Source organism: Geospiza fortis, unplaced genomic scaffold (genome assembly GCF_000277835.1).
Source record: "Geospiza fortis unplaced genomic scaffold, GeoFor_1.0 scaffold538, whole genome shotgun sequence".
Lineage (NCBI taxonomy): Eukaryota > Metazoa > Chordata > Aves > Passeriformes > Thraupidae > Geospiza > Geospiza fortis.
Genome location: NW_005054368.1, coordinates 955467 through 980704, shown reverse-complemented (window position 1 = coordinate 980704; position 25238 = coordinate 955467). Strand labels below are relative to the sequence as shown.

The 25238-nt window shown below is 51.3% G+C and overlaps 1 protein-coding gene across 1 annotated transcript in view; it reads right to left on the bottom strand.

Annotated features, from left to right (window-relative positions):
* The window catches only part of MSI2 (musashi RNA binding protein 2), a 186957-nt gene that overhangs the window by 33355 nt on the left and 128364 nt on the right, over positions 1-25238 (bottom strand). The window contains exons 5-6 of the mRNA XM_031059770.1: positions 7787-7869; positions 3616-3730 (exon numbers count right to left, since the gene is read on the bottom strand). Coding sequence (XP_030915630.1) covers positions 3616-3730; positions 7787-7869 — 198 coding nt within the window. The remainder of the gene's footprint in view (positions 1-3615; positions 3731-7786; positions 7870-25238) is intronic.

The following is a 25238-nucleotide window of genomic DNA, read 5'->3' as shown; positions in this document are numbered from 1 at the left end:
GCCAAATGATGGCCCTGCTGACCTACCCAGCATTCCCATTAGGTTCCATCCTCACCCTGCACTGGGCACTGAGAAGCTGATTTGCCTTGGCAGTCCTGGGGAGTGACCAATCCCTTTTGAGTAAACCATAAATCCAAGTTTTGACTGGATTGCCTCCTTCAAAGCAAGACTGACCTGTCCACAGAAGCAGAACTCAAACCAGCAGCCAAGCCACTTTCACACCACTGCTTCCACCCAGCTCCTGTCCAGGCTGTGGAAATGTCTTTTCATTTTACAATTTGCTAATGGGGTGGACAAAAGCTCATGGTCAATATGTGGGAATGCTGAGCGCACAGGAGCCAGGGGACCCGTGCAAAATTAGCTCAAATGCTCCAGAAAATGCAAGGAAGCTGTTGTCTCCAAATGTTGCTCCGAGTTGCAGCTGCTACTCCGTTGAACAGTGTCTGGTGGAAAAAGGAATGACTTTCTTTGAAGGGCACAAGCTTCTCTGATGCATGAGCTCAGCCCACCTAGACTGAGCGTGAGCAGGAACACACAGCCCTGCCAGAGACCTTCCCAAATCTGTTCCCACCTCACATCGCTCCAGCACTACCGACTGCGAGCCTGGGGGCTGAGTGCTTCCATCTCCGGAGGGGTTTGCAAGCTAAAAGGAGCCCAATTCTAACGTTAAACACCAGGATGATGCCCACCACCAGGAGAAATGAGTGCTGCCAGCCCCAGCTCAAGGCAGGCAGCACAGGGTCACCTCCAGAGCTGTGTGTGGCCATTGTGGTGACTGCAGTGTCCCAGACACAGAGAGCAGCTTCAGATGAGAGGGGACACAAAAACCATCTCCTCTATGTAATGTTGCTCCTCTGCTGCTCTCTTCTTTACAAGTTTCCAGGCACAGACCTGAACAGAGCACAAAAAGCTTTGGGGCAGTGCTGTGACACCCACCTGCCCTTGGGTGACAGAGCTCCTGGTCTGCACACCAGGGCCAGGTGCCAGTGTGAGGCTCCAGGCACAGAGAGAGCTTCCTGGCCACCAAACTGCTCCCACTCTGCCACACAGGGGGCACACAGAGCCTGTCTGTGAGCATCCAAGGGGCTGGGGAGCAGCTCTGGCTGCTGGCTGGGCTGACAGGGAGAGGAGTGGGACTGACTGCTCCACTCTTTGTGCAGAGAGGCTGATTACAGCCCCTGCTCTCCCTGAGAGCAGCGTGCCCCAGCCCCAGCCAGCCCAGCAGCCGTCCTGGCAGAAGGCTCAGCCTGCCCCCGCTCTCCCAGTCAAAAAATCCTTTCAGAACACTTTAATTTTGCTCCAATCAACCAAATCATCACAGAAGCGGCTGCCTGTGCACCTTTAGACCCTGGCTGCTGCAGGCTCCTTGGGGAGGCTGTGATTAATGAAAAAGACCAACTTCCTTAATAGCTTTGGAGGGAGTCGCTCCCCGCTCCTTCCTTGGGGTTGTCTCGTGCGTTCGTTCCTCTGATTCCCTCCTCTGCCCAGGAACAGCAGCTGCAGAAGGTGACCTTGAGCAAGGATTTCTGGAAACAGGTACAAAAACCTTTCCAGAGCAGCCCCAGTTGCTCTGGCTCAGTCCAGCTGGGCAAGGAACAGAATGGGGCAGACCTGACCTGGCCTCGTGAGTCCCCACAGAACAATCAGCAGCAGCAGTGATGGAACTCTGTGTATGATCATTTGATGGGTTAATTATGCCCCTCTTCCTGCAGGGATGGGCCCTGCAGCCTTTGAAACAGGGGCTTTCTGAGGGCCATCCAGCAGCTCTGCTCGCCCGCGCTGCAATCTCCTTGTTTAGCACTTAATTATTTAACACGGTGCCACGGTAGCAAGCAGGAACTTGGAAGATGAAAAACCAGCTCGAGCGGATAATGAAGCATCTGGCCTTCACCATGGATCAATCACCACTGCTCAGCCAGTCCCCCAGTGTGAAATGCAGGGAGAGCAGTGAGGAGCTGCACCGGCCAGGCTGACCCCACTGCAGCAGGACCAACAGGTGCCCCAGCTCTCCCTCTGTGCAGTTCCACTCACTGAGGGCTGCTTCCCTTCATTCTCACAGCTCGAGAGGATCCTTTTGCAGAGAGACAGCCCCAGTGGGAACAGACTCTCACTGCACCCCTGGGCTGAACTGTCCCTTCAGGACCCTGGGGTGGATCCAGCTCCCCTCTGTGCCCAGCTGCAAGGAGCAGGGCTGAGGCCACGGTGGAGGATGAGGCCATGGATCTTTCTGGCTTCCCAGGGTGAGCTGCACTCTCTGCTCCTGCAGCCAGCAGGACAGGCCAGCACCATGGCACACAGCCCTCCCTCCACAGCCCAGGTGGAAGAGGAACAGCAGAATTCAAGTACATTGGCTCAGGCACGCTGGGAACACACAGGTAACAAAATCACGGGCTGACTAGAGCAAGATAAATATTTTAAGCATAAAATGTGATTTCCAAACACTATGGGGCAGGGTGGCGGTGGAGCGTGGGGACAGCAAAACAGATTATCAGCTGCAATAACCTGATTACACATCCAGAAATGGATCACCCCAGCCACACCAGCAGAAGCACTATTAATTCTGAGATAAAGCAAACATGGCAGCAAGCTCTTCCTATCAAATCAAGCAGTGCCTGGTGTCAGACACCTCAGTGTAGCAGCCTGATCCTTGCAGGAACTGGGTCCTCTGACCTGACACCCACCCCAGGGGCTCTGGGGGCCCTTCAGCATCTCAGCCAGCCCCTGAATCTGCTCAGCAGAGCTCAGGGCAACCCACATCCCAAGGCTGGGCTTTGTGCTCAGCTTCTGGGATCATCTAAACCCAGGACAGGAAAGTCAAAGCATCCTGGAGGGGGACACTGGCCTGGGAAAAGCTCACTGCTGCCTGGGGACACCTCCAGATTGCCCTCCCATTCCCACATGCCTCATGGACACAGGAGGTGACAACTGAAGGGAAGTCCAGGGATACAAAGGGAGCAGAAAGTTTAAAATATACAGTGTTTTACAAAAAAAAAAAACAACATTGGCAATGGATTAGCAGCATTTTGGCCAAGAACAGAGTAACTGGGGTTGTCACATTATTTAGAAAGAATTATCTAGGCAGAAACAAATGAGAACCAATTATAACTAAATAGACCTCCTGCACAAATAGGAATTTGCCATTAAGTATCATTTATCCCATTTAATTAGTATTTTCTGGACACAATACTCAGGACTAAAATACCATTCCATCTCCTTGAAACTTGTAATTATTGTTGCGACCTGTCCTGTTCCGCATCCCCCCACTTCCTCCATCCATGCCATTTAAGAACCAGCAAGATTTTCAATTATCTGTGCTGAACTGTCAAAGCTACCTTTAAAAGAAGGGGAATAATGTGTGACTCAATTCCTCTAAAAAAGGGGAGAGATCATTTTTAGTCAGAATGAACACACTGCATCTTTCATCATTCTATTTTTGTGAGTAAGAGTAAAACAGGCTATTTAAAACATCCATTTAAATGTGAAATTTTTTTATTTCCGGGCGGGGGGGGGGGGGTTGAGAGTTAATAATTTACCACAGACAGGATTATTTTCTTCAGCCCACCCCTGCTAAAGTCGCAGGCTGGCACCCACACAGGTGTGGGGATGTGCACTTACCCAACATTCCCATCCCTAGCATGAACGCGTCCATGGTGTACGGCAATCCACGTGCCCTTCCTCTCGTCCCTGGTGGAAACATCACTTCTTTAGGTTGTGCTTTCTTACATTCTACCTATTGAGCAGAAACATGTACAAATGAGATGCAAATGAATTCCATGTAAATGTCAATGCAGAACTGATCTACTTAAGGGGGGGAGGTTTATTTTTAGCATCTGCCTCCCCGCACCTCCTCCCGCTCAAAGGTGAACTTCCAGAACAGCGTAACCAGGTTTGAAGGAGCAAACGTGTGTGTCTCTTTAACCACCCACCGCAGCCCCCAAAGATGACAGAAGTGCTGATTTAAGAAGTTCTGTGCTCCTGAAAGGGAACCCAGCACTAGTGGGAGCGGGATGAATGGAGGGAGGGCTCCAGCACGGCTCCACTGCAATCGATAACGCAGAATGACTCCCAGTGATCGTTACAAAAAGCTCCTTTTAAAATAGGAATAAAGAATCAATATTTCTACCCAGCAGAAAATTTCTGTAAACCCTATTAATAAAGGATCTGCATACTTTCACTTTCAGTTACTCCTGCTGCCTTGGGAAGTTGCTCAAGCTGCCCATGCACCATCCCATCAGCAAACTGGGACAACGTGGGCACAGGAGTGAAGCACCGCAACATGGATACCCTGGGGGCCTGCATGGTGCCTCTTCATCAAGAGGAAAAGCAGAAAGAAAAGGGGCCTGGCTGCTCTTCTGCCAGAATCCAGCCCTGTCCTTACAGGGAAGGGGATGGAGATGGCCAGAACCATTCCAAAGCCACAGTTACCTCAAGGGGAAAACCCTGGAGGGATGTCCCACATGTGGCAGGACACGCAGCGGGGCTTCTCCAAGAGGAAATGTGTATGGATTCATGAGTCAGGACTCAGCCCCCTGCCGAACTGCCCCCGAGAGTGCCTGATAAGGGTCTTTGTACACACATCTGGACCTCACTCAAGCTTTCAATTCAGAGTTTCTGGGCATCTTAATAATTTCCAGATTTTTTCCACCTCCTCGTATGAGGATGTGCCACACTTTCAGCAGCCAACAAAGAAAGGTCTAACTCTAAGGCTAAGAAAAAAAAAAGAAAATTAAAAAAAAGGCAGGGAAACTAAAATTCACTATTTTTGTTTAGTCTAGTTTGGAGAATTAACCTTGTGCTGGGGTACTCCTGGGTCAGGCAGAGCAGTCTCAGCCACGGGAAGCCAGGAGGGCTGAGCTGGGGAGTGAAAAGCCTCTTATACCCAGCACAACAAAACAGGCTGTCAGCCCTCAGCCCAGGATGTCTCACAAACCCCTGGCTAACAGCTTTCCAGGGAAAGCAGGGCTATTTTGAGGAAAGCAGAATGTGAATATCCACAATGCACAAACCCCCATTGAGCCACCCAAAGACAAGGAGACTTTGTTGTGCCACCACGTGTGAGGGGCTGCAATCACCTTGGGGACAATGCGTCACTCACACCAGGCCAGCCACACCAGGCAGCAGCACAGGGGTTTTCAGCTAAATTTAAAAAATGCATTGAGTTGTGGGTCTGTTGATCCACCACATTACTGATCAATGGCTGGGGCTTGGAATTAGAGGGTCTGGGACAGCCCCTGGCACAGGGTGCCCAGAGAAGCTGTGGCTGCCCCATCCCTGGAAGTGCCCAAGGTCCACAAAACCTGCAAAATCCCACCCTGAGAGGGAGGAAGAGCCACAGGTGCTGGGAGTGCCACAGCCTATTCTAGAATAGCCCAACATTTCAGTCAGCTGCTCGAGAGCCTGACATGAGACCCTGACTCAGGCTCAGCTCATCACCCCTCTAACCAGCACTGTAGGATGGTGAATGACTCCACCACAGGGGGATCTAAGGGAAAGAATTACTCCACCACATTTCTTTTCCAGCTACTTTTACTCTTCCTTAGAAAAACAGGCGTCTCTTTGCAAAGCAGCCTGCTCCTGTCAAAGGAACAACAGTCTGAGGACAGCTCGTTTGGGCTTATTGTCCCCCTGCAATGTTTGGAGCATCTCTGGCCTCCCACGTAAATTCCAACTTCCATTTATTAAATACCTCGCTGGCATTTTCTTTTCACTGTCCCACTGCTCGTTTAATATTACATTTGACATTCTAAGCTTTATGGATGGCAACAGAAGCAGAATGGATGAGCTAAAAATAGCCTGCCAGGGAGGCTGGAGCTGGAAATAGGCTGGGGAGCAGTGGCCCTGCTGCCCTCTGCCTGCCCCTGCCTTGGGGACACGGCCAGGACAGGAGGAGGAGGAGGGAGCTGGGGGAACAACAGCCCCAGCCCATGGAGCTGGGCATGGCCCAGGGGAGCCACCTGGGCATGGGGACAGGGACACAGGCAGGGATGGGGATGAGGACAGGGTGTCCCAGTCCCAGCTCACCCAGCCACTGCAGACCCCATGGCCTCAGGCTGGGGCTGTGGGAGCCAGTCCCCTCCACGGCTCAGGGACACAGGGGGGCACAATCCCAGTGTGACAGGACCCCAGCACTGCCCCAGGCAGCTGTGTGGCACACCAGGGCAGCTGTGTGGCACACCAGGCAGCTGTGCGGCACACCAGGCAGCTGTGTGTCACACCAGGCCAGCTGTGTGCCAGTCCAAGCCAGCTGTGTGGCACACCAGGCCAGCTGTGTGGCAGCCCCAGCTCCTGTCACACACACAGAGCTCCCTGGCCCTGCATTCAGCTGCAGACACAGCTCAGGGCCATGACTCAGTCCCAAGACAGGAGCATGTCTCACCCCCTGCTCGTGGGCTGCTTTCAGAATCAGGGCTGAGGGAGGGACATGGAGGGAACGCTCGGAGATGGTGGCACCTGGAGGGGGCACTGAGCAGGCACAGGAGGGGGAAGGGGACATTTTAATTACCCAATAACAAACACCAACAGTCCAAACTGTTTCTCTTGCTCTTTCTGAGGTTCCTGGAGTGTTTTCACCCTGTCCCATGCTCCCTGCTCCCTTCCTGGGCAGCCTGGGAAGGAATCCTCCCCAGAGCTCTGTGCTATTCCTCCCCTGCCAGGTGAGGCTTTCCCAGCCCACGGGGGCAGTGCAGGGATGAGGCACCCAACACTGACCCTGCCTGGGGCTCCCCAGCTCCTCCTCAGGGCCATCCTGAGCCCTGCTCCAGAGAAAAGCCTCTCGTGGCGAGTAACCAAAGCTATGGAGTGTGCCCTCCTGCTGTGGCCAGGAAATCCTGCAGGGAGCTCTTCCCTCCCACCTGGCAATCCCTAAATTCACATCCCAGTGTTTCTCATTTGTTTCTGACTTGTCACTGGCTCTGTTGGGTGGGGGTGCTTGGGGTTTGCTCTGCTCCTTTGTTTTAAGGCAGATTAGCAGCATTTAGGAACAACACAAAGGGAATGAGGCTCCCCCAGCCCAGGGGCACTCAGGGGGGACAGGGAGGAGAGCCCAGTGCAGGAGGGGCTGGGGGCAATGGGACAGGCAAATCCACAGCATCCATGGGAAGGGGAGCAAGAGACTTCCCGCAGGAGCAGGGGCACTGCCCCGGCCCTGCCCAGCACCCACCCCACACTCGGCCAAGGGGACCCTCACTTTTATTTCAGATGCATATTGCAGGGAGCAACAATATGAGGAATATTATTTCAGTGCCCTGGGAAAAATTAGCAAGTCAAATATTGAATCAGGCCTCCAGCATATGCCAAGGAGATTGCTTTGATCTTATCCACACTAAAAGCTCTATTATTAAATTTAAAGTCTGTGAACACATATCAGACCGATATACAATGCATATCTGAATACACATTTGAGAAGCAAAGGATGTTTTGACAAAGGGAAAAAGAATATTTTAGCCGAAAATATCAAAGTTACTGCAGCAATTGAAATACAAATGCCCCTTTTCATCTGGCTCAGGGCAACCCACAACCTGGGACCTGCCTGCCACTGAGGAGGAACTTCAGCTGGGCTGTCTGCTCACGGAGCTGAACTCACACCCTGCTCAAGGGCTCTGACACCCAGCGCTGCTCTGGGGCAGCTGCCTGGGCAGTGGGGACACAGCAGGGGCTGGGCAGAGCCCCAGCTCAGCCCCTGACCCCCAGCACCCTCCCAGAGGGGTGTCCCCCCATTCCTGGGCATGGCACACGTCAGGGAGGGGGGCTCAGAGCTCCCTGGCACCCCCACAGCACCAGCACTCACCATTTTGTTATTGATTTCGTGGAAATGAATTTCACAGACTTTTTCCACCACGTCTTCGTTTTCAAAAGTTACGAAGCCAAATCCTGTTTAATAAAGATACAAAGAGGGGAGGGGGTAAGGAAAACATTAGTTAAGTGTAACAATTTCATTTTAATAAAGCCTTATTTAACCGTTGGGACTTTGGAAAACTTCCATAACAACACACATGTGTGGCTACACCTGCTGCCTATGGAGCTGCTCCTGAGCTTATTGCAGCCTAATGGAGGGAAGAAGCATTGTCTCAGGGAAAATTAATACTGTTCTGTTCCAGCTCTTCCATAGGATTTAATGGGGAATTAAAACCTCCTTATGGATTTTCTGATCCATCCTGCAGAATTTAATGGATAGTTACACCCCAGTTACATGATGGCTTGGAAACTACAATAAGGCTGTATTTTCCTTTACACCTTATAGGTTTTTAAGAGCAGTCTCTACAAAACCCAATTATATTTCTATGGAACCATATTGATTTCATCTCTTGTTTAATTCCAAGGGACTTCTCCATTAGAGCTGACTCATTACACGACCCAAAAACCATAAAAATCCGGGAAGACAGAAGATGATTCCTCATTTACCCCTGGCAAGGAGAAAAACCCCAGCGCCTCCCAAACACAGAGCAGCACTGTGCGCTGTGTGTGCTCTGGCTGCCGGGTCAGCCCCGCTCCGGAGGTGGTTATTTGTCCCTTTCTTCCTGAATTACTTCCTCTAATACCTCATCAGGACATCCTGAGGCCTCCAGGAACCCATTACACTTCAGGCCTCTGATCTAATCGTTCCTCTCTTCTCAGTGCTGCTTCAAAGAGCCGAGGATTTGGGCTGGCTTGGGCTGTTTGATGCCTGCTGCCTGCCTGTGGCTGTGCACTGGAGGCATCTGGTAGCCCACCCTGCCCCTGCCTTAACAAACACCTCAGGCTAATGAAAACACCCCAGCTCGTGTGCTGGAGAGGGCTCCACGAGTTAACATCGACACTAATTATGCTAGTGAAACCTAAAGGCTCTAAGAAGAGGATGAATTCCATCCCCGGACCGGGAGCTGCTGGACTGTGCACTGGTGAAGCACAGCACAGGGACAGGACAGGCCGGCCCTGCCTCTGGATGGGGAGGAAAGGGCATTTCCAGGTGAGCTCTGGGCGGCTCTTCTGGCACTGCACGGTACCTGCAGCCTGGGGAACGCTCCCATTCCGGCTCAGAGCCGAAGGATCCCCAGGAATGGTTCCTATCCCCCCTCCAAGGCACCCACAGCACACCAGGCTCACCGCCCTGCTCTGCTCTGCACCTAGGGCAGGCAGCAGCTTGCATCTTTTTACATAACTCACGTCTTTCATTCGCCTTCTAAATTACTCCATTTAAATCTACCTTAAACAGACCTGCAGTTAAACCTGGGATTTTTGTGGTTGGCTGCCCGAATCCGGCATCCCAGGCATCCCAGAGCTGGGAGCAAAGCTGGCCGGACCAGGGATGAGATGGCCGGGCTGGGGCTACAAGTCATTAATTGTTCCAGCACCAGCAACATCTTCATCATTAGCAGCTCATTAGCGAGTGCTGCAGTTGAGGATTCCTCCCTCACTTGTGTTAGGTGTCGGTGCCAGGATGGAGGCAGAGGGAATTTAGGAGATTAGCCCTAATATGTGAACACCCGAGGAAGCCGCTGCACTCATTACGTGTCTGGACTCGGAACAAATCTCCCATTCTCATCCCACTCCATATGGCTTAAGCACAGGTTTATCAAGAAATTATTTCTCTGATTAAATCAGATGGCCACCCAGCTTCCTGCATTTCCAGATTTTACAATAAAACAACAATCTGTAGGTGTTAGCAGGCATTTGGGGGTTTCTGAGAGACCTGTGGCACTTAGTCAGAGTGGCCTGGAGAGGAAAAGGAGAGGAAAACCAGAGGTGACCTCTACAATGCCCAACACCTCAAACGCAGTGGGAGCAACCAGAGGATTTCCACCTGCAGGCACAGATCACTGAAATTCCTCCCTGGGAGGGTGGAAAGGGCCTGGAGCAACCTGGGACAGTGGAAGGTGTCCCTTGGCAGAGGGTGGAATGAGCACCTTGAGGTTCCTTCCAACCCAAACCATTCTGGGATTCTCTTCTTGTTCCACTTTGTGGGTATCAAATTCCAACTTTTAATAACTGCACCCACACAAAGATCCCCCTGCACGCACGGTCTTATTAGTTCCCATAATGAATACAAACTCATATTTAAATTACAAAAACTCTCAGAAACCTTCCTGGGCTAAATAGACAATTATTTCTTCTGAGAGGTACTAAGAGTCAACAAAATGCTGGTTCTCAGAAAGTGCATGGAAAAGATTAACCCAAAACAAAGGCGGCTGTTGAAAACGGTGACAGAAATAGGATTCTGGTTGTCAAGGAGCACACGTTTTAAAATGAAATTATACTGCATCCTTCTGAATGAAGCTATTATTGGAAGCTAACAAGCTCTATTTAAGAGATAAGCATTTAACAGAGTCAAACGGTTGGGTTTTTTATTCAAATGAATAAAACTGAATATTCATTTGAATAATCTTTTCTGTAAAAGAAAAGACAAAGAAGAGGGAGAAAAATAAAGTAAGAGGCAAACAGATGCCCCAAACGAGAGGCTCTGAGCCAAGCACCAGCACTAAAGGAAGCTGAGACAGGTATCCATGACCTTCGGGTGAAAAACCCTCCTCTGGAATCTACTGGGAATGAGGAGTTATTCCACTCCATTCATCTGCTGCAAAAGGAGTCAGCCCACTCCATTCATCTGCTGTTCATGGGCACCAACAGGCACCCAAGTGATGCCAGCCCAGACACCTGACACCCAATGGTGCAGGACACGTCCTCCAACACACCCTGACACCAGAAAAGAGAAGAATTCAGGAAGAATTTCTTCATGGAAAGGGTTGGCAGGGGCTGCCCAGGGAGGGTTGGAGTGCCCATCCCTGGAGGTGTCCAAGGAAGGGCTGGAGGTGGCACTCAGGGCTCTGGGGACAAGGTGGGCATCAGGCACAGGCCTGTCTCAGTGATCTTGGAGGTCTTTTCCAACCCCAGTGACTCTGGGATTCAGTGAAAATCCTCCTTTGATCCCAAGCCCTGTTCAGCCACCAAAGCTGCCCTGTGGGAGGGTGGCTCCACAGTCAGCTCAGCAGGTTCTGCCATGGTATTCCAGAAGTAAGACAAACACTGTTCAGAGAAAGGGACTGAAACCATAAACAGATTAAAATACTGTAAAAGAACAGTCAGGAGCCATAAATACTATTAAGAAGCCAGACTGAAGATACCAAATGTCAGGACTCCTGCACTCTGTATTTTGCTTTTTTTCATATTCTAAACAACCACATTTCACACTTTTGTCATCACTTGAGAGTTTTTACGTCAAACTTGGTGAAATATAGCTGAGATGACGACACCAGGGCTGTGAAATGCATCTCCCTTCCCTGGCTGGCAGCACCATTCCCAGAGCCCAGGTCTGGCTGCACAGTGATCCGTGTCACAGCTGGGGCTGCACACACTGAGCACGTCACTGCCGGGCAGAGCGACACCAAAGCAGCTCACCCGGGCAAAGGGCTCACTGTCAAACCCCTGCTGGCCTTTCAACGAGCAAAACAAGGTGATTGCATCCCAGGCCACAGAGGTTAAACCCAGGCTAAGGCTGGGGTTAACCCTGGAGGCTCGGATGGGCCCAGGCAGAGCAATGCCACCGGTACAGCACCTCCACCAGCACCTGGAGCCAAACCCAGCTCAGCAGGCAGGCACAGCCCCCAGGGATGGCATGGCACTGGGATGGGTCCCTGGGGTCCCTGGTCCCTCCAGCCCTGACCTGGGAGCTGCCCCAGCAGTGGCTGTGCTGACAGATGGGACATGTATCCTGACACCTCCCAGCAGATCCATCAGGAAACAGCAGCTCAGGCTGTGCCCCTCTTTGTGCCAGGGCTCTGGAGCTGCCCTGCTCACCCACCTCTGCTCTGCTCCTCACATCTGAGCTACTGAAATGCAGAGAAGTCCAGTCCTGCTGTGGTATTATTTATGCACCTGCTTCCTTGTTTATACCCATAGTTTTGGCAGCTGGTCCTGTGAAAGGTAATAAAATGCCTTTCAAAAGTAAAAAAAAATTAAAAATGAAGAAATGTGACCAGACAAGCCAGGCATAATAACATTAAAGCCCGTGTCAATTAATTTTTCCTCTTCTTGATAAACGAGCCCCATTCCATCCATTAATAATGAGGGAAGAAACAAGAAAAGTTGACACTAGTTTAATTTATTTTCTCAACTTGCCTGGTCATATTTCTCCCTGTTGCAAAGCTTTCCAGTGCTGCTGGGAATTGCAAGTGGCTCCCACACAGTCGATGCATAGATTGGTGTGAATCAATACCATTCTACTTTATTCACACATCCCTTGTAATCAGAGAGGAAAAAGTTCCTTAGTAAGCTCCCAGCCTGTCAAGCTGTCTTCTAAAAATAATAATAATAATAAACTGGCAGGTGGGGGTAGAGAGGGGGATGTGAAACCAAGTCCTGTGATCACTGTCACCAAATCTTGTCTTTGCACATGAACAGAACACACAGACGAGCAGAGGGGACAGGACATTTTAATTACCCAGAAGACAGTGAACCATGGATGTTTTTAACTCCTACAAGTCATTACCCCAGAGTCTGGGAATGGGGACCTGGGGGTTTAATCCTGTGTCAGGGAAAAGCCAGTCATTCCTCAGCCCCAGAACCCGACAGTCAGGACTTGAAAACTCAGCCCTGACTTTGCCACCTCCCTTTGTTGTGCCTTTGGAGAAGTCACTTAAATATTCCCTGTGGTCTGCATCCCCCTCACTGCCTTGCCTGTCTAGGACAAAAGCTGACAAAAGCTGTTATTTCCCATTATTCCAATTTCCTGTGCTGCAAACACACGGAAGGAAGGAGAGGTTCTGGTTTCCAAAGGAGCAATTCTGCACACTCAGGGGACACAGCCATCACCTGGGACACACACCTCAGATTTTAGCTCATCTCCAAGGAGGGTTTGCTGGGGAGACTGGTGAGGGAGACACCTGAAGGTAGCACCTGCTCCACCAGCAGATGGAAGGGGAAGAATATGAGGTTAAAGCCTGTGCTCTAGGATGGAAAATATCCTCACTTCCTGTAGCATGTGCTGCCCAGCCCTGCTGCTGGGGCTGACACCCACCAGGACACGATCTGCCTGTACATCCACTGTGACACCACGACATGATCTGCCTGCATGTGCACTGGGTGTTAATGCATGCCTCGGGTATGGGGCACGGGCAGGCTCTCCTGGCAGACACAGACACCTATCTAAAGTGTCAGTAAATTCTCCATAACAGGAGAGTAAATTCTCAAAGTGAAATGAGCAGGTCAGTGAGGCCGGCCCCGCTCAGGCACAGTGGTCAGGGCATGGCTGGACAAAAGGCACCACCAAGATCCTCCTCTGTTTCTGCCTGGGAAAGCTGCAAGGCTTGGGCTCCTCGCTCCTTCCTCCCACAGCTGCGTGGCATTTCCAAAGTGAGAACTGCTCAGAAACAGCAAAAGGCACCTCGGGGTGAAACGGGGCAAAATCCACCCAAAGCAGCTCTGGGGAGGGATTTTCCCGAGGGGAGGATGAAGAACACAGGGACTTGTCCCCCTCTCCAATGAGCCACTCTGAGCAAAGGTTTCCAGGTGCAAAGGGCAGCAGTCAGGGCTGGGATGGGGCCCCAGCAGAGCGCCATCAGTGCAGGAGCAGCCAGGGACCCCCGTGCCTGTCACAGACCCCGCTCGAGGCAGCGGCACCTCAACTCCTGGTAATAAATCTTTCATAACAACAAACCTTCATTAAAATTTTATTTTATTAACGTTCTGAAATCAAACCTAAGCGCTGAGTACATAATGACTGAGACGCACACTACGCCGAGCTTACTAAATGCCACTTTTATCATATTGTTAATTAACAGAAACGATTAATGCGCTCGCAGATCATTTAGAAGCATTAGCAGTGACCTAAGAAAAATTGCAGGTACGTGTGATACATCTGCACTTTCCCATCAGAATTTTCTACATGGGAGGCCCTGAAGTTTGCTCCCAGTTCAGCTTCTCTCTGCTGGGGACATTCGTGTCACAACGGGCACAGATTGGTCAGCAGCTCGGGGATTAAAGCATCAGGCTGGACTGGGAGATACTGCAGGAGAAAATGATCTCCACCTTTTCTTTTTCCTCACTATTTGGGAACAGCCCCACTCTCCCAGCCTTTCACTGCTCCCTGTTATTCAGGTACAGATTTCCCAGCCTCATAAGGAGCCAACAGTATGGAAATGCTGCTGGGTAGGAGAATACAGCAGACTCCAACAGGTTTCTTTCTGCTATCAGAGAAGAAAACCCCAAGTGTTTGTAAAATCCAATTAATCCATCTACAAGCAGAATAGGAACCTTGTGCTTCTGTCTATTCATTAGTGGCACCTACAGATTCTGGCAGCCAGGAGGGACAAAGGCCACCACCCTGGGTGCCAGTCAGCCCAGCCAGGCTCCCATCAGAAAATCGAGCCCCTGATGCTGCCTCAGCCACCAAGTGCCACGTCCTGCCATCTTTATCTGTTTGCCCACAGGCATCAGATATTCTCTGCCTGTCAATTCCTCCACAGTTTATTACCAAATTTCTAAAATATTACATTTTTTATTATATCCAAATTCACTTTATTGCATTTGACAATACAGATAATCACATACCATATGCTCTAATGTTTCGAACCCAATGCATGTTGACAGCAGTTTTTATTCATGATGCATAATTCCATCCAGGGCTGACAAAGGCAGCACAGAACCCAGCCTGGTGTCAGGGTTTGGAGGGGGGGGGAATCCTTTTTTCCATTTCCTTTTCTTCCTTTTAACAACAGATTAACAAAACTGGGAGGAAAGACGCTTTGCTTTCCGAAGAAATAGGAAATTGGCTGAAAAGATGGGCTTATCAAAGAGATGGCTTCAAAATATTAATAACGTGTGGGGGTTGGTTATTGCAATTATTTGCACATGAAACTTGTTGCTAATGGGGTGAGAGAAGCACAAGGGCTCATCAGGAGGAGCAGAGGCTGGGACAGTGCGGGGGGCACGAGGCTGGACCCCCGTTCCTGCACACCCTCCTGCCTGGCTGCGCTCACTGGGAGCTGAGACCTGCTCCTCTTCCCCAGGTGAGGGTGGCAAGGGACACCTGGGATGGCTGGGGCAGAGCCCCCCTGTGAAAACCCAAGCAATCCCACATCCCAGCCTCGTACCCAGGCAATAGATTCAACAACCTGAGAGATGGGCACGCTGTGCAAACCAAACAGGATGCTACGTCTAAATTAAGCTGTAATGACCCGCTCCGAGCTCTTTATTAGCCAGGTAATGATCATTTAAGAGGAGGTTACTATCTTGAGCCAAGGGCACCTAATACCATTACTGAACTTGTTAAAACCTGCCAAGCAAGTCATTATTTCCAGCACTATTTCTTTTTCTCTTAACACAGCTTTCTGCCTCTCCCCTTGTGCTGCTGGGCTGTAAATCCTGGGATCAGGCAGGCTTGGTCACCCTTTCCCCAGGAGCCTGAACTGACCACGAGACAAATAACTGCACAAACAGCAAGCACTGAAAAACTCTCACTGGGTGAGCTTTAAGGTCCCTTCCACCCCAAACCATCCTGTGATTCTCTGCTAACAGGACACTGAGGTGTTCTCCTACTCATCCCTGCCACACCCCCAGGACAACAACACTCAATCCCCCACATCCCTCTCCAACCTCCAGTCTTGCAAAGACTCATACAAGGAAGAGGATAAAAAGGAGAGGAAAAAAAGGAAAAAGCACAGAGGCAGCTGCTCTGGAGCTCAGTGATGAACTCCTCTGGGTGCTGCTGGCACAGGGGATGTGCTCGCTGAGCCTCTGCCAGTGGCAGCAGCCCTGCCCAGGAGAGGCAGGGGAGGGAGCAGAGCCTCTCTCAGCATCCCAGCCTGGACAATATTATGAATGACACCAGCAAGCTGCCAGCTCAGGAACTCATTACTGTCAAGGTAGAGCGTGGCTGGCTGCCAGGCCCCCAGCCCTCACGCTCGCTATGCCAGAACATCCACACACAATTTAATTGCATTATAATTTCAAAAGTGCTTTTCAAACTGGAAAAAGGCATTCACTGATTAACCAGCGAAGAGCAAAATTGTTTATGAAATTGAATACAAAAAGCTACAGAAATGTAATTGGGTTGTTCTAGCACCTAATTTTCAAGCCATTTTCCCACTTATTTAATCACGAGATACAAAAGGAACTAGTGAATTGACTTCATACTAATTAGATTACTCCCTGCGATACTCCAAGCCTATATTCCAACTGGTTGATAGTGCTGCTTTAAACAGAACAAAAAATGGAGCAACAGCTTGTCTGGGGCCATAACACATTTGTTTCCCATCAACCCTCTCCTACTGGAGGGCCATAAAACCCAGGCCAAATTCCCCCTAACCTGCCATTGCCAGTCACCCAAAAAGCACTCACTTTCCCCAAAAGGAATGACAATCATTTGCCAAATGGTCCTGGCTGCTCCAGGCACCAGCTCGGGCTGCCCATCACAGTGATCACCCAGCTGAGGGGTCCCTCTGGAGCAGGGAGTGCCCACAGCTGGGATCAGCAGCACAGAAAAATGTCACATGTGATGGAGGAACTGGCTGTCCCCAGCAATGGACACTCAGGCTCCCCGGGCAGGGAAGAGCCGGTGAAGGGGAGATCTGGTTCCCACTGCTGGGCGCAGGAAAAGCCCCACAGGCAGAGTTGAGCTCTGCGTCTGACCACAGAATTACTGCCAACATCACCAGGGCCGTTCTGAACACGTGGTGCAAGGTCATCTCTAGATAGAAAATATGAGTCCCTTTGCCAGCAGGGGAGCAGCAGACAGCTTATTTTATTCTAAATCAAGTCACTAAATTAACAAAATTTAAAGTCACTAAATTAACTTGATAAAATTTAGGAATTTTATCAAGTCTCTGGTTTCCTGAAGAACAGTATTTGAAGATCCATCTACGCCTGCTCCTCCTGGCAGAAGTTTTTTTAAAGCTGCCCAAGACCCACTCTGCACCTGATACAATCTGCTCACAGCTTTTCCACTAATTTTAAATGTTATTAGGTGCAACATAATTGATTATATAATCAAATGTGGAATGTACATTATCAAGATATTGTAGCACTTCACAGGCCATTTAATCAGCATATCTGGGACTGTGCCAAAATGAATTAGCCTGCATTAAATTTCAAGTACATATTATTGGTTGTATTTGTCTCCATGTTTAAGCAGGCGCTTGCTCTTACAAAAGAAATCTGAAATCCTTCAATTATAGAAATAGGTTATTAAAAAAGTGCAAGTATTCTTTCCCAGAGCTGTCTCTTCTGCAACCAAGAGCCCAAAGCTGTCTTTTCTGGGACAAAGAGGGGGGACAGTATGTGCCCACCTGCAATGGGGCATTTGTGGGTGCCTGATATGGGGAGGCTGGGAGGGACAGACCCCCAGCCTGCCCCCATCCAGGCCCATCTGTGCCACATCTCAGCAATGGCCCAGTTTCAGGCCCTAAGGCACCAAAAGGCACCAGCAATCAGTGTCCCCTGGTTGGTAATGGGGCCAGGGCTCACCTCCTGAGCCTCTGTGTCCCTGGAGCTGACCACTCTCCCCAAACTGAAAAGGGATTTTAAAGACAGATTTTAATTTAAAAATTAATTTTTAAAAATTCTGCTTGATTTCAGCAAGTGGAGGAGAAGCACTTGCTGAAAGTGGCAGCTCCATGGTGGAGGAAGGAGGCTAAAGCCTGCCACTGCTGCTGCTGCTCCCCAAGCACCTGCCAAGCCCAGAACCTTCCCCTTGCCTGCGCTGCTGAAATTTAACCCCCCCACCGTGGATTCTGGGGTGCCCCAGAGAAATGAGGCATCTCCAGAAGGGACTTTGCAGGGGGAGATGTTCCCAGCAGCTCACTCAAGGTGACTCCTGCCTCCCTGGATGCTGCAGCTCCGGGCTGGGGCACAGAGCCCCCCCAGAACTGCCTGGCTGCCAGCAGGGGTTACAGAGCCCTCCTGCAAGCTGCAGAGCATGGAGGGCAGAGTGAAGGGCACTTTGCTGGGAGCAGCCAGGTGTCCTTCCCTCATTAACACACCAGCACCAGAAGATGAATGGGCAGGTGAGCACGGGCTGCTGGAGGTGTCACTGCAGCCCCCAGGCACAGCACCCAGCCAGCAGGGACACCCCCTGCCCACTGGTGCTGCCAGTGTGACACTGGGGCAGCCCTGGCATCCCTGCGGGGAGGCACCAACTCAAATTCACCCAGGTGAACAAGGGGGGCACATTCTGCAGGTGCACCCCCACGGAGTGCAGCGAGCCCCCCATCCTCATCAGTGCTTTTCCTCATTAGTGCTTTAGCTGCTGACTTGCATCCCTGCCCAGGTGAAATGCTGCTGCTGCACCCACAAGCCTCTGACATGCTTTCCTGCAGCCTGCATGGATCCCACCCTCCCTGGGCTGCATCCCAAGGCACTGCCAGCCCTGCCTGGGAACGGGAGCACGGACTCTCCATTGCCCTGCTGACTCCACATATCACAATGCAAAGGAACAACAAACCAGGCACCAGACAACAAAAAACTATTCAAGGAATTGAAATAATTGACTAGGGTCAAGGGAAATTCCAGCAAAAACGAGCAGCTTAGCCTCAGGTTAAGCTAATCCCTTTGAGCTGTGCAGTATGACCCTCTGGGCTAGAACTTCAGCAGCACACAACATTCCTGGGCATTATTAATATCCCTGGCCAGGGCTCCATCCCTGCTGCTCACACACCATATCAGCATTTGCCTAAGCAAACAATGCACACTGCTGGGAGGGAGAGAGCCTGGCCAGGACAGATGCTTTGAATGCACACACCACTTGTTCCTCTGGATACACATGTAAAGAGCAAAGTATTTGCTCAGCTATTCCTGGAAACCAGCTCCCAGCACCACGGAGGGTGTGGGATACAGCTCCAAACATCCCTGCAAACGCTGACCCAGCTCTCCCCCTGAGCAGGGGCTGAGAACAAGCAAAAAGTTCAAACTGCTCGGGTGTGTGTTCCCAGGAAAGCTCTGATAGAAGTACATGAGGTGGAGGGAAACACCTTTTAATGTAAGCTTGATGTCTGATTTTTGTCCAGGACCACAGGTGAAGTGAGGTAACACAGAATCACAGATTGGGCTGCCAGGGACCTTGAAGCTGGTCCCATTCCAGCCTCCAGCCAAGGGCAGGACACCCTCACTAGAGCAGGCTGCCCAGAGCCCCGTGCATGGCCTGTAGCTGTCACAGGGGCCCCTCATTAACACCAGAGATGCCCCTGGCCCCAGCAGCCCTCCCAAGCTCCATACTCCTCCCCTGAAACAGGGCAAACAGCCTTGCTTCTCCAGTTATAGCTCCAGACAGTCAGGAGTGATCAGATTTTACACATGTCCAGGGGCAAAGGCTGACAGCGGCCGTTAAAATGCATACATCACATTTTAAACGTGGCATAATTTTGTTTTATATGGCAGACACACTTACCCTGACACCTGTTCACATGGAAAACCTGAATCCAGCACTGAGATGTTGTGGGGAGCGTGTCCCTGTGTGTGCAGTGCTGAGGAGGTGACCCCAAGGAGCTGTGCAGGGCTCGGGGCCAGGCTGGCACAGCTCCTCTGTGAGCAGCCCCTGCCCACCCTGCCCATCCCCTCCTGTGCCCCCCAGGAGCCCTGCACCCACAGTTCTGCCCAACCCTCCAGGAAACTGAGCATGCTCCTGCTCTCCCAGCGCCTGTCTGGGCAGCAGCACAGCCCTGCCACAGCACAGGACATAATCCATTTATGGAGCCGTTTGTGGATATTACCAACCTCCCATTGAAGTGACCAGAGTAAACCTAACAGATCTTGATCATTTTTTCCACTGTTGGAAGCCAGCAATAAAAAAAAAAAAAAAAAAAAGGAAAAAATAGCCACAAGTGTATTTTGGGAGCACTGTTGGAGAAATCCCATTGTTCTTTGCTGCATCAATAAAAGCAGTTTTGCTGTTTGATAGTATAAAGTGTTCAAGAACCAGATGCAACAAAGGAGCAGAATCACCCTGGGAAAGGAAACTTTTAATAGGGACCACACAGAGCAGAGCAGCTCTGTAAAAGGGATCTGCTGGGAAAGGAGAGGGAAAACAAGGCTAAGACAAGCACAAAACCCAGAGCACTTTGCTAATAATGACATCTAAATTTTAAAGTATCACATCTAAAATAGGCTTCCCAATGCTCCTCAGGTACAGCAGGTGCTTCCCTTCCTCTGCAGCCACTTTTCAAGACCATGCACAGACAGATGAGGTAAGAAGAGAGGGACTTTCTCTGCTGAGCCATCCAAAATCCATGATTTGTCATCACCGAGTGCCTCACCCTTGTTCTGACCTCCTGCAACAGCTGCAGCCCTCCCTGCTGTGAAGGGCTCCTTTGGAATTGTCTCCCCTCCATCCATCCCTGTCCCACCCAAGCACAAGCACCTTCCCCAGCTGTGCCCAGCCCCAGGCTGCCAGGGGATCACACACTGCAGGATGGGATGAGCAAACCCCTGGGATGGATGGGCTCCTGCCAAGCTCCCCCTGAGCGCAGCCACGCTGCTCTGTCATCTGCCACCTTCAGAGGTGACCTTCTGCAGTGCCTCCTCCCTGCTCCAATCCATCCCAGCCCCAATCCCAGGTGCACAGGCCCAGCAAAGCTTTATTAAAGCTTCCCTCTCCTCCCTGTGTTTTGGTGACATTGTTTTATGGATTTCCCCCCGTGCTCAACCTTTGTTCAAACCATCGGGGAAAACGCTGAAATCTTTATCCTTAAAAACAAAAGCGCCAGGAGCAGCAGTCACAGCAGGGGAAACGGGGAACTAATTACACACCCTGAGCCTTCCCCGGGGTGTTCTCACAGTGCCCAGCCCTCCAGCTCCATGCCTGGGCTCGTCCCCAGGCGCCAGAGCAAACCCAGACCCCAAAAAGCAGCCAAAGCCCGCGGATGAGCACGGATCCTGACCTGAGCTGGGAACACGGGGGGCAGGGGGGGAGGCATTCCATGAGAATCCCCCTTGCTTCCCTGCTTTCAGAGCAGACAAAGAGCTCTCTGTGGAGGAGCAGTGTGTGTGAGATGACCTTTTCCCTGGTCCCTGCAGGCTGTGCAGAACAAAGCTGTGGCAGACCTCACCGCGGCTCCGGGCAGCGGGAAACGCGGCCGCTCCTTCGCTGCACTCCAGCTCGGAGGCAGGGCAGGGTTTGGGGGCTTTGGCATTATTCTGCTGGGATAGTGAGCAGTGCTGCTGACTAGAAACCCTCTAGAGCTCGGCCTGATGCCCCAGCCCAGCCTCACACCTTGCCTCCAGCCACAGGCTCAGCGTGTCTGCGCACTCCAAGCTCTCAAGTGCTGCTCTCAGACTCCCTGGCTGGTTCAAATCCTGTTTTGTAAAGGGTAAAGCAACCCACAGGGATGTGTGCACTCCCAGGGAGCAGGAACTGCTCGTGATACAGCCTGAGCACAGAGAAATGCTCTGGCCAGGCTTCCTGCAGACAATTCCCCCAGCAGATTTACACTTGCTCAGGATTTACTGGGTCAGAGCAGGGCACTGCCAGGACAAGGGCTGCTCTGGAGCAAGCCCTTCTTGTATCGAGCTCTGGGGCTGCAGCTGCGACCAAAGTCAGAGAGCCCCATCTCCAGACTGTCCTCCATGAACCTGCAGCTGTATTTAACTGGAGAGAGGATGGAGGAAATTTTGGGGCACAGCATACAAGAAAGCTGCCTGTCTCACCAATGCCAGAGGATTATTCAGTGGCATGGCAGAGGTGGGAGCCCCAGAGGAGCCACCCCCATTCTGGGGGGCAAGAGGCAAAAGGACCAGAGGATGAAGCTGCCAGACTCCCACCTCATATTCCTGCTTGGCAGGACCTTCACCTCCCGACCCAGAAAGGGCCTATTTACCCTGTTTGCAAAGCATTTGGGTGGAAGGACCTACAGTATGTGCGGAAGGAGAAAAGAAACCCCAACAAACCACAGCACCGTGCAGCTGAGCACAAACCCTGAGCGCCAGTCACCAGGAACAGGCTATTTATAGCCGAGGATCATTAACCGCATTAAAAAAGTTTGATGTTCTCTAACAATCCGTGTCATTCTGAGGCTCTGGCCTTCCCCCTGACGCTGGCTGATAACTGGAGCAGTGGTGCTGAATAGAGGTAATTATACCCCAGCTCAATAGGCTGAGCCCCGCGCCGAATGTGAGTGTGTCCTTTCCCTGGGGCTCTTGCTCAAATATCATCCCAGCTCCCACAGCCAACCACAGGAAGAACACTGCTATGGATACTCTCATAAAACTGCATAATTATGAATAATGCTTTGGTTTTTAACAAAATAAATCACCACACACTAAAAAAGTGCTTATTCCAACCTGGTGCTGGAGGAGATTGAAAAGCCAAGCGAAGCGAGGCATCCCCCCGCTGAAACACTGACCCTCTCTGGTATTTATCTGTTCTGCTGGACACTGTGGCTACCTGCTGTGGAGCAGGGCTGGGCTGGCAGGACCACTGCAGCACCTGGAGCCCACCAGCCCTGGACAGAGGGGCTGAGAATGCCCTGGAACAGCAGGCGCTGTTATCACCCCGTTATCAGCCCCTGGGCAGCTATTCCAGCCCCGCTCCAGACGTGGCACACTTGGTTCCCATCCAGCTCAAAGTTTATCAGCTTGTAAGAAATGTACAGCGAGGAAGCACAGATAACGTGTGGCTGATCCTTATCAGCAGGCACAGCAAGCCCTTGTGATATGACACATCCAACACATGCCTTTAAAGGCTTCATGTCTTGATCTGCTTCATGATGGCATCGTGCTTTCAGCCTGGTGGGGCTGGCACCTGCCTGACACCACCCATCCATCCTAGATGGGAGATTTGCAGCTCTGGGGGCTGCATTATTTCCCAGTCCCTTTGCACTCCAGGAATGGGAAATAATGCAGCCCCCAGAGGTGCCTGCATGGCCACTGCTCTGGCTGGGCACGCTCATGGCAAGTGCCAAAATCACCTCTGGTCAGCTGTGCGAGCCAGGAAATTGGTGTGAAAGCAGCTGTTGGCTGTTTTGACTATTTCAACATTCACCCACCCCAGCTGGCGTCAGCCCCAGCCAGGCAGAGCCCACCTGACCCACCTGGTCAGTCCCAGGGCTCGGTGCTCACCTGTGGGCAGAGAAGCAGCAGGAGGGGCTGGGCACACCTGGGCCCCCATGGCACAAATGCCATGAACAGGGCTGGGCACACCTGGGCCCCCATGGCACAAATGCCATGACCACGAGCAGGGCTGGCCCCACCTGGGCCCCCATGGCACAAACCCCACGACAGGGCTGGGCACACCTGGGCCCTCATGGCACAAACACCACGACAGGGCTGGGCACACCTGGGCCCCCATGGCACAAATGCCACAAGCAGGGCTGGGCACACCTGGGCCTCCATGGCACAAACACCACGACAGGGCTGGGCACACCTGGGCCCCCATGGCACAAACCCCAGTGGCACGAGCACACGGAGCCAGGTCTGTGGGCTCTCTGCTGGGCGGTTCTGTGCTCTCACACAGAGCTGGACACACCACAGCCCCGTGGGTGTCACGCTGACCCTGGGTGCAGCCAGGCTGCTCTCCCTGCCAAGCCTTGCTGTGCCTCTGAGCACCTTCCTTTAAACTCTCCAGAAGAAGGGCTCTCCTTCCAAACACTGCACACAGCCCTTGGTGGAGCTGCCACCACAACAGAGCACTGGCCACAGCCCCTCCAGCCTGGCACAGCCTCACGGCGCCCTGTCCTCCAGGAGGAGGAGGGAGCAGGGTGTGCTGGCTCTGCCTGCCCTGCCCGAGCTGGGAAAGTGCCTTGGATACCACCCAGAGACTTTGCAATCCCCACATCTGCTCTGAGGGGGTTTTCCCAACACATTTTGCTGGCAGATCCTCCCATCCCTGCTCCCTGAGCAGAGGAAGTTTTGGGTGATCCATCCCGTGGCTCCTGCCTCCCTCCCTGCTCTCTCCAGATAAACACGGTGCTTTTTAACTCTATCTTCTGCCCACAGGAGACACACACAGAGCAGCCTTTCTGCTGGTCACTGAAGGGAACCTTCAGCAGATCAGCAACAGAGATATTTCCACATAAATCAAGTTCAGAAAGACAGGTGGGGAAAGGGAAGAAATCATTCAGATAGCTGGAGGTTTTCTGACTTTCTGGTAATTCTCCCATCTTCAGTGCAAAACTAAGAAGTTTGGGTATTTTTAAACTAAAATCCAGCTTTAAATTAAATATATTTTTCCCCTCCCAAAAAAGCTTTTCCCTAAAGAAGAGTTAAGTTTCACCAGAAAATGCAGGGAAGTTGCTGTTGCCTATTTTTGGAGGTCAGTACCTTCTCCACATGCACCAAATACATCCACCCCTGCCCAGGAGATAAACTGATGCTCAAGGCCAAGGTGAGCAATGCCTGTCCTCAACTAATCAGCAGGTAATTAGCTGGAAGAATTCAGAATGAAGCTGCAGACGAAGAGTAAACCTTCAGCCACTAAATTCCATCCTCAAATAATGAGACTTTATTTTAATTTCACAGTAATAATATTGCCCAGCAATCCCTCCTCTTATTTACCTCCAGGAAGGAACATTAGCATAAAAAACATAATAAAAAATGTCCAGCAAGCAGCTTTCACCAGCTCCTGTGTATCACTCATCATTAAATTTGGGAATTAAGCCCTGTTAATGGACACAAACCATCAGTTTGAGCGTGCAGGCAGTGTTAATATTTGAATAAGCCAACAACAACAACAAAACAGAGGACTAATACATGCACGGTCATTCTTTCAAGCAGGGAGGATTCAGTTTTCATTTTCACAGAATATTAAACCAAATTTTAATTAGATTATACCAGAGCTTCCCTAATAAGTGCTTGCAAGGGGAACTCCATTGGGCAGAGACAAGCTCTGCAGTGGAAGAGAAGAACCTGCCAGTTAAGTGGCTTAATCCCTGAAGAGCTTTGAGGGGCCTTCCTTGCTTTCCTCACTGTGGCCACCTCACACCTTGCCAAGAGGCAGTCAGGGATGTTCAGCAATAAAAACTCCTCTGGAACAGGAGAAGCGAGCTTGACAAACAGCAGAGAGATCAGCAGAGAACAGAGAAGGAACAAAACCCTGTCAATACGTGAAAGACATCCTGTTCCTTCCCAGTGACCCAAAACACCACGGTTTGCCACTTCAAACCATCTCAAAGGAACAGTCCCAAGGAACAGTTTGTCCACGGGGACCAGCACTGTCCCCACTGGGTCCCCTGAACGGCTCCTGAAGCCACTCTCACGCTTGTGCAGTGGAGGAGAACTTAAAACTGAGCCAAGAAAGGCACAGAAGGTGAAACTGGGGATGCACAGCCCTGATGTGAGGGCAC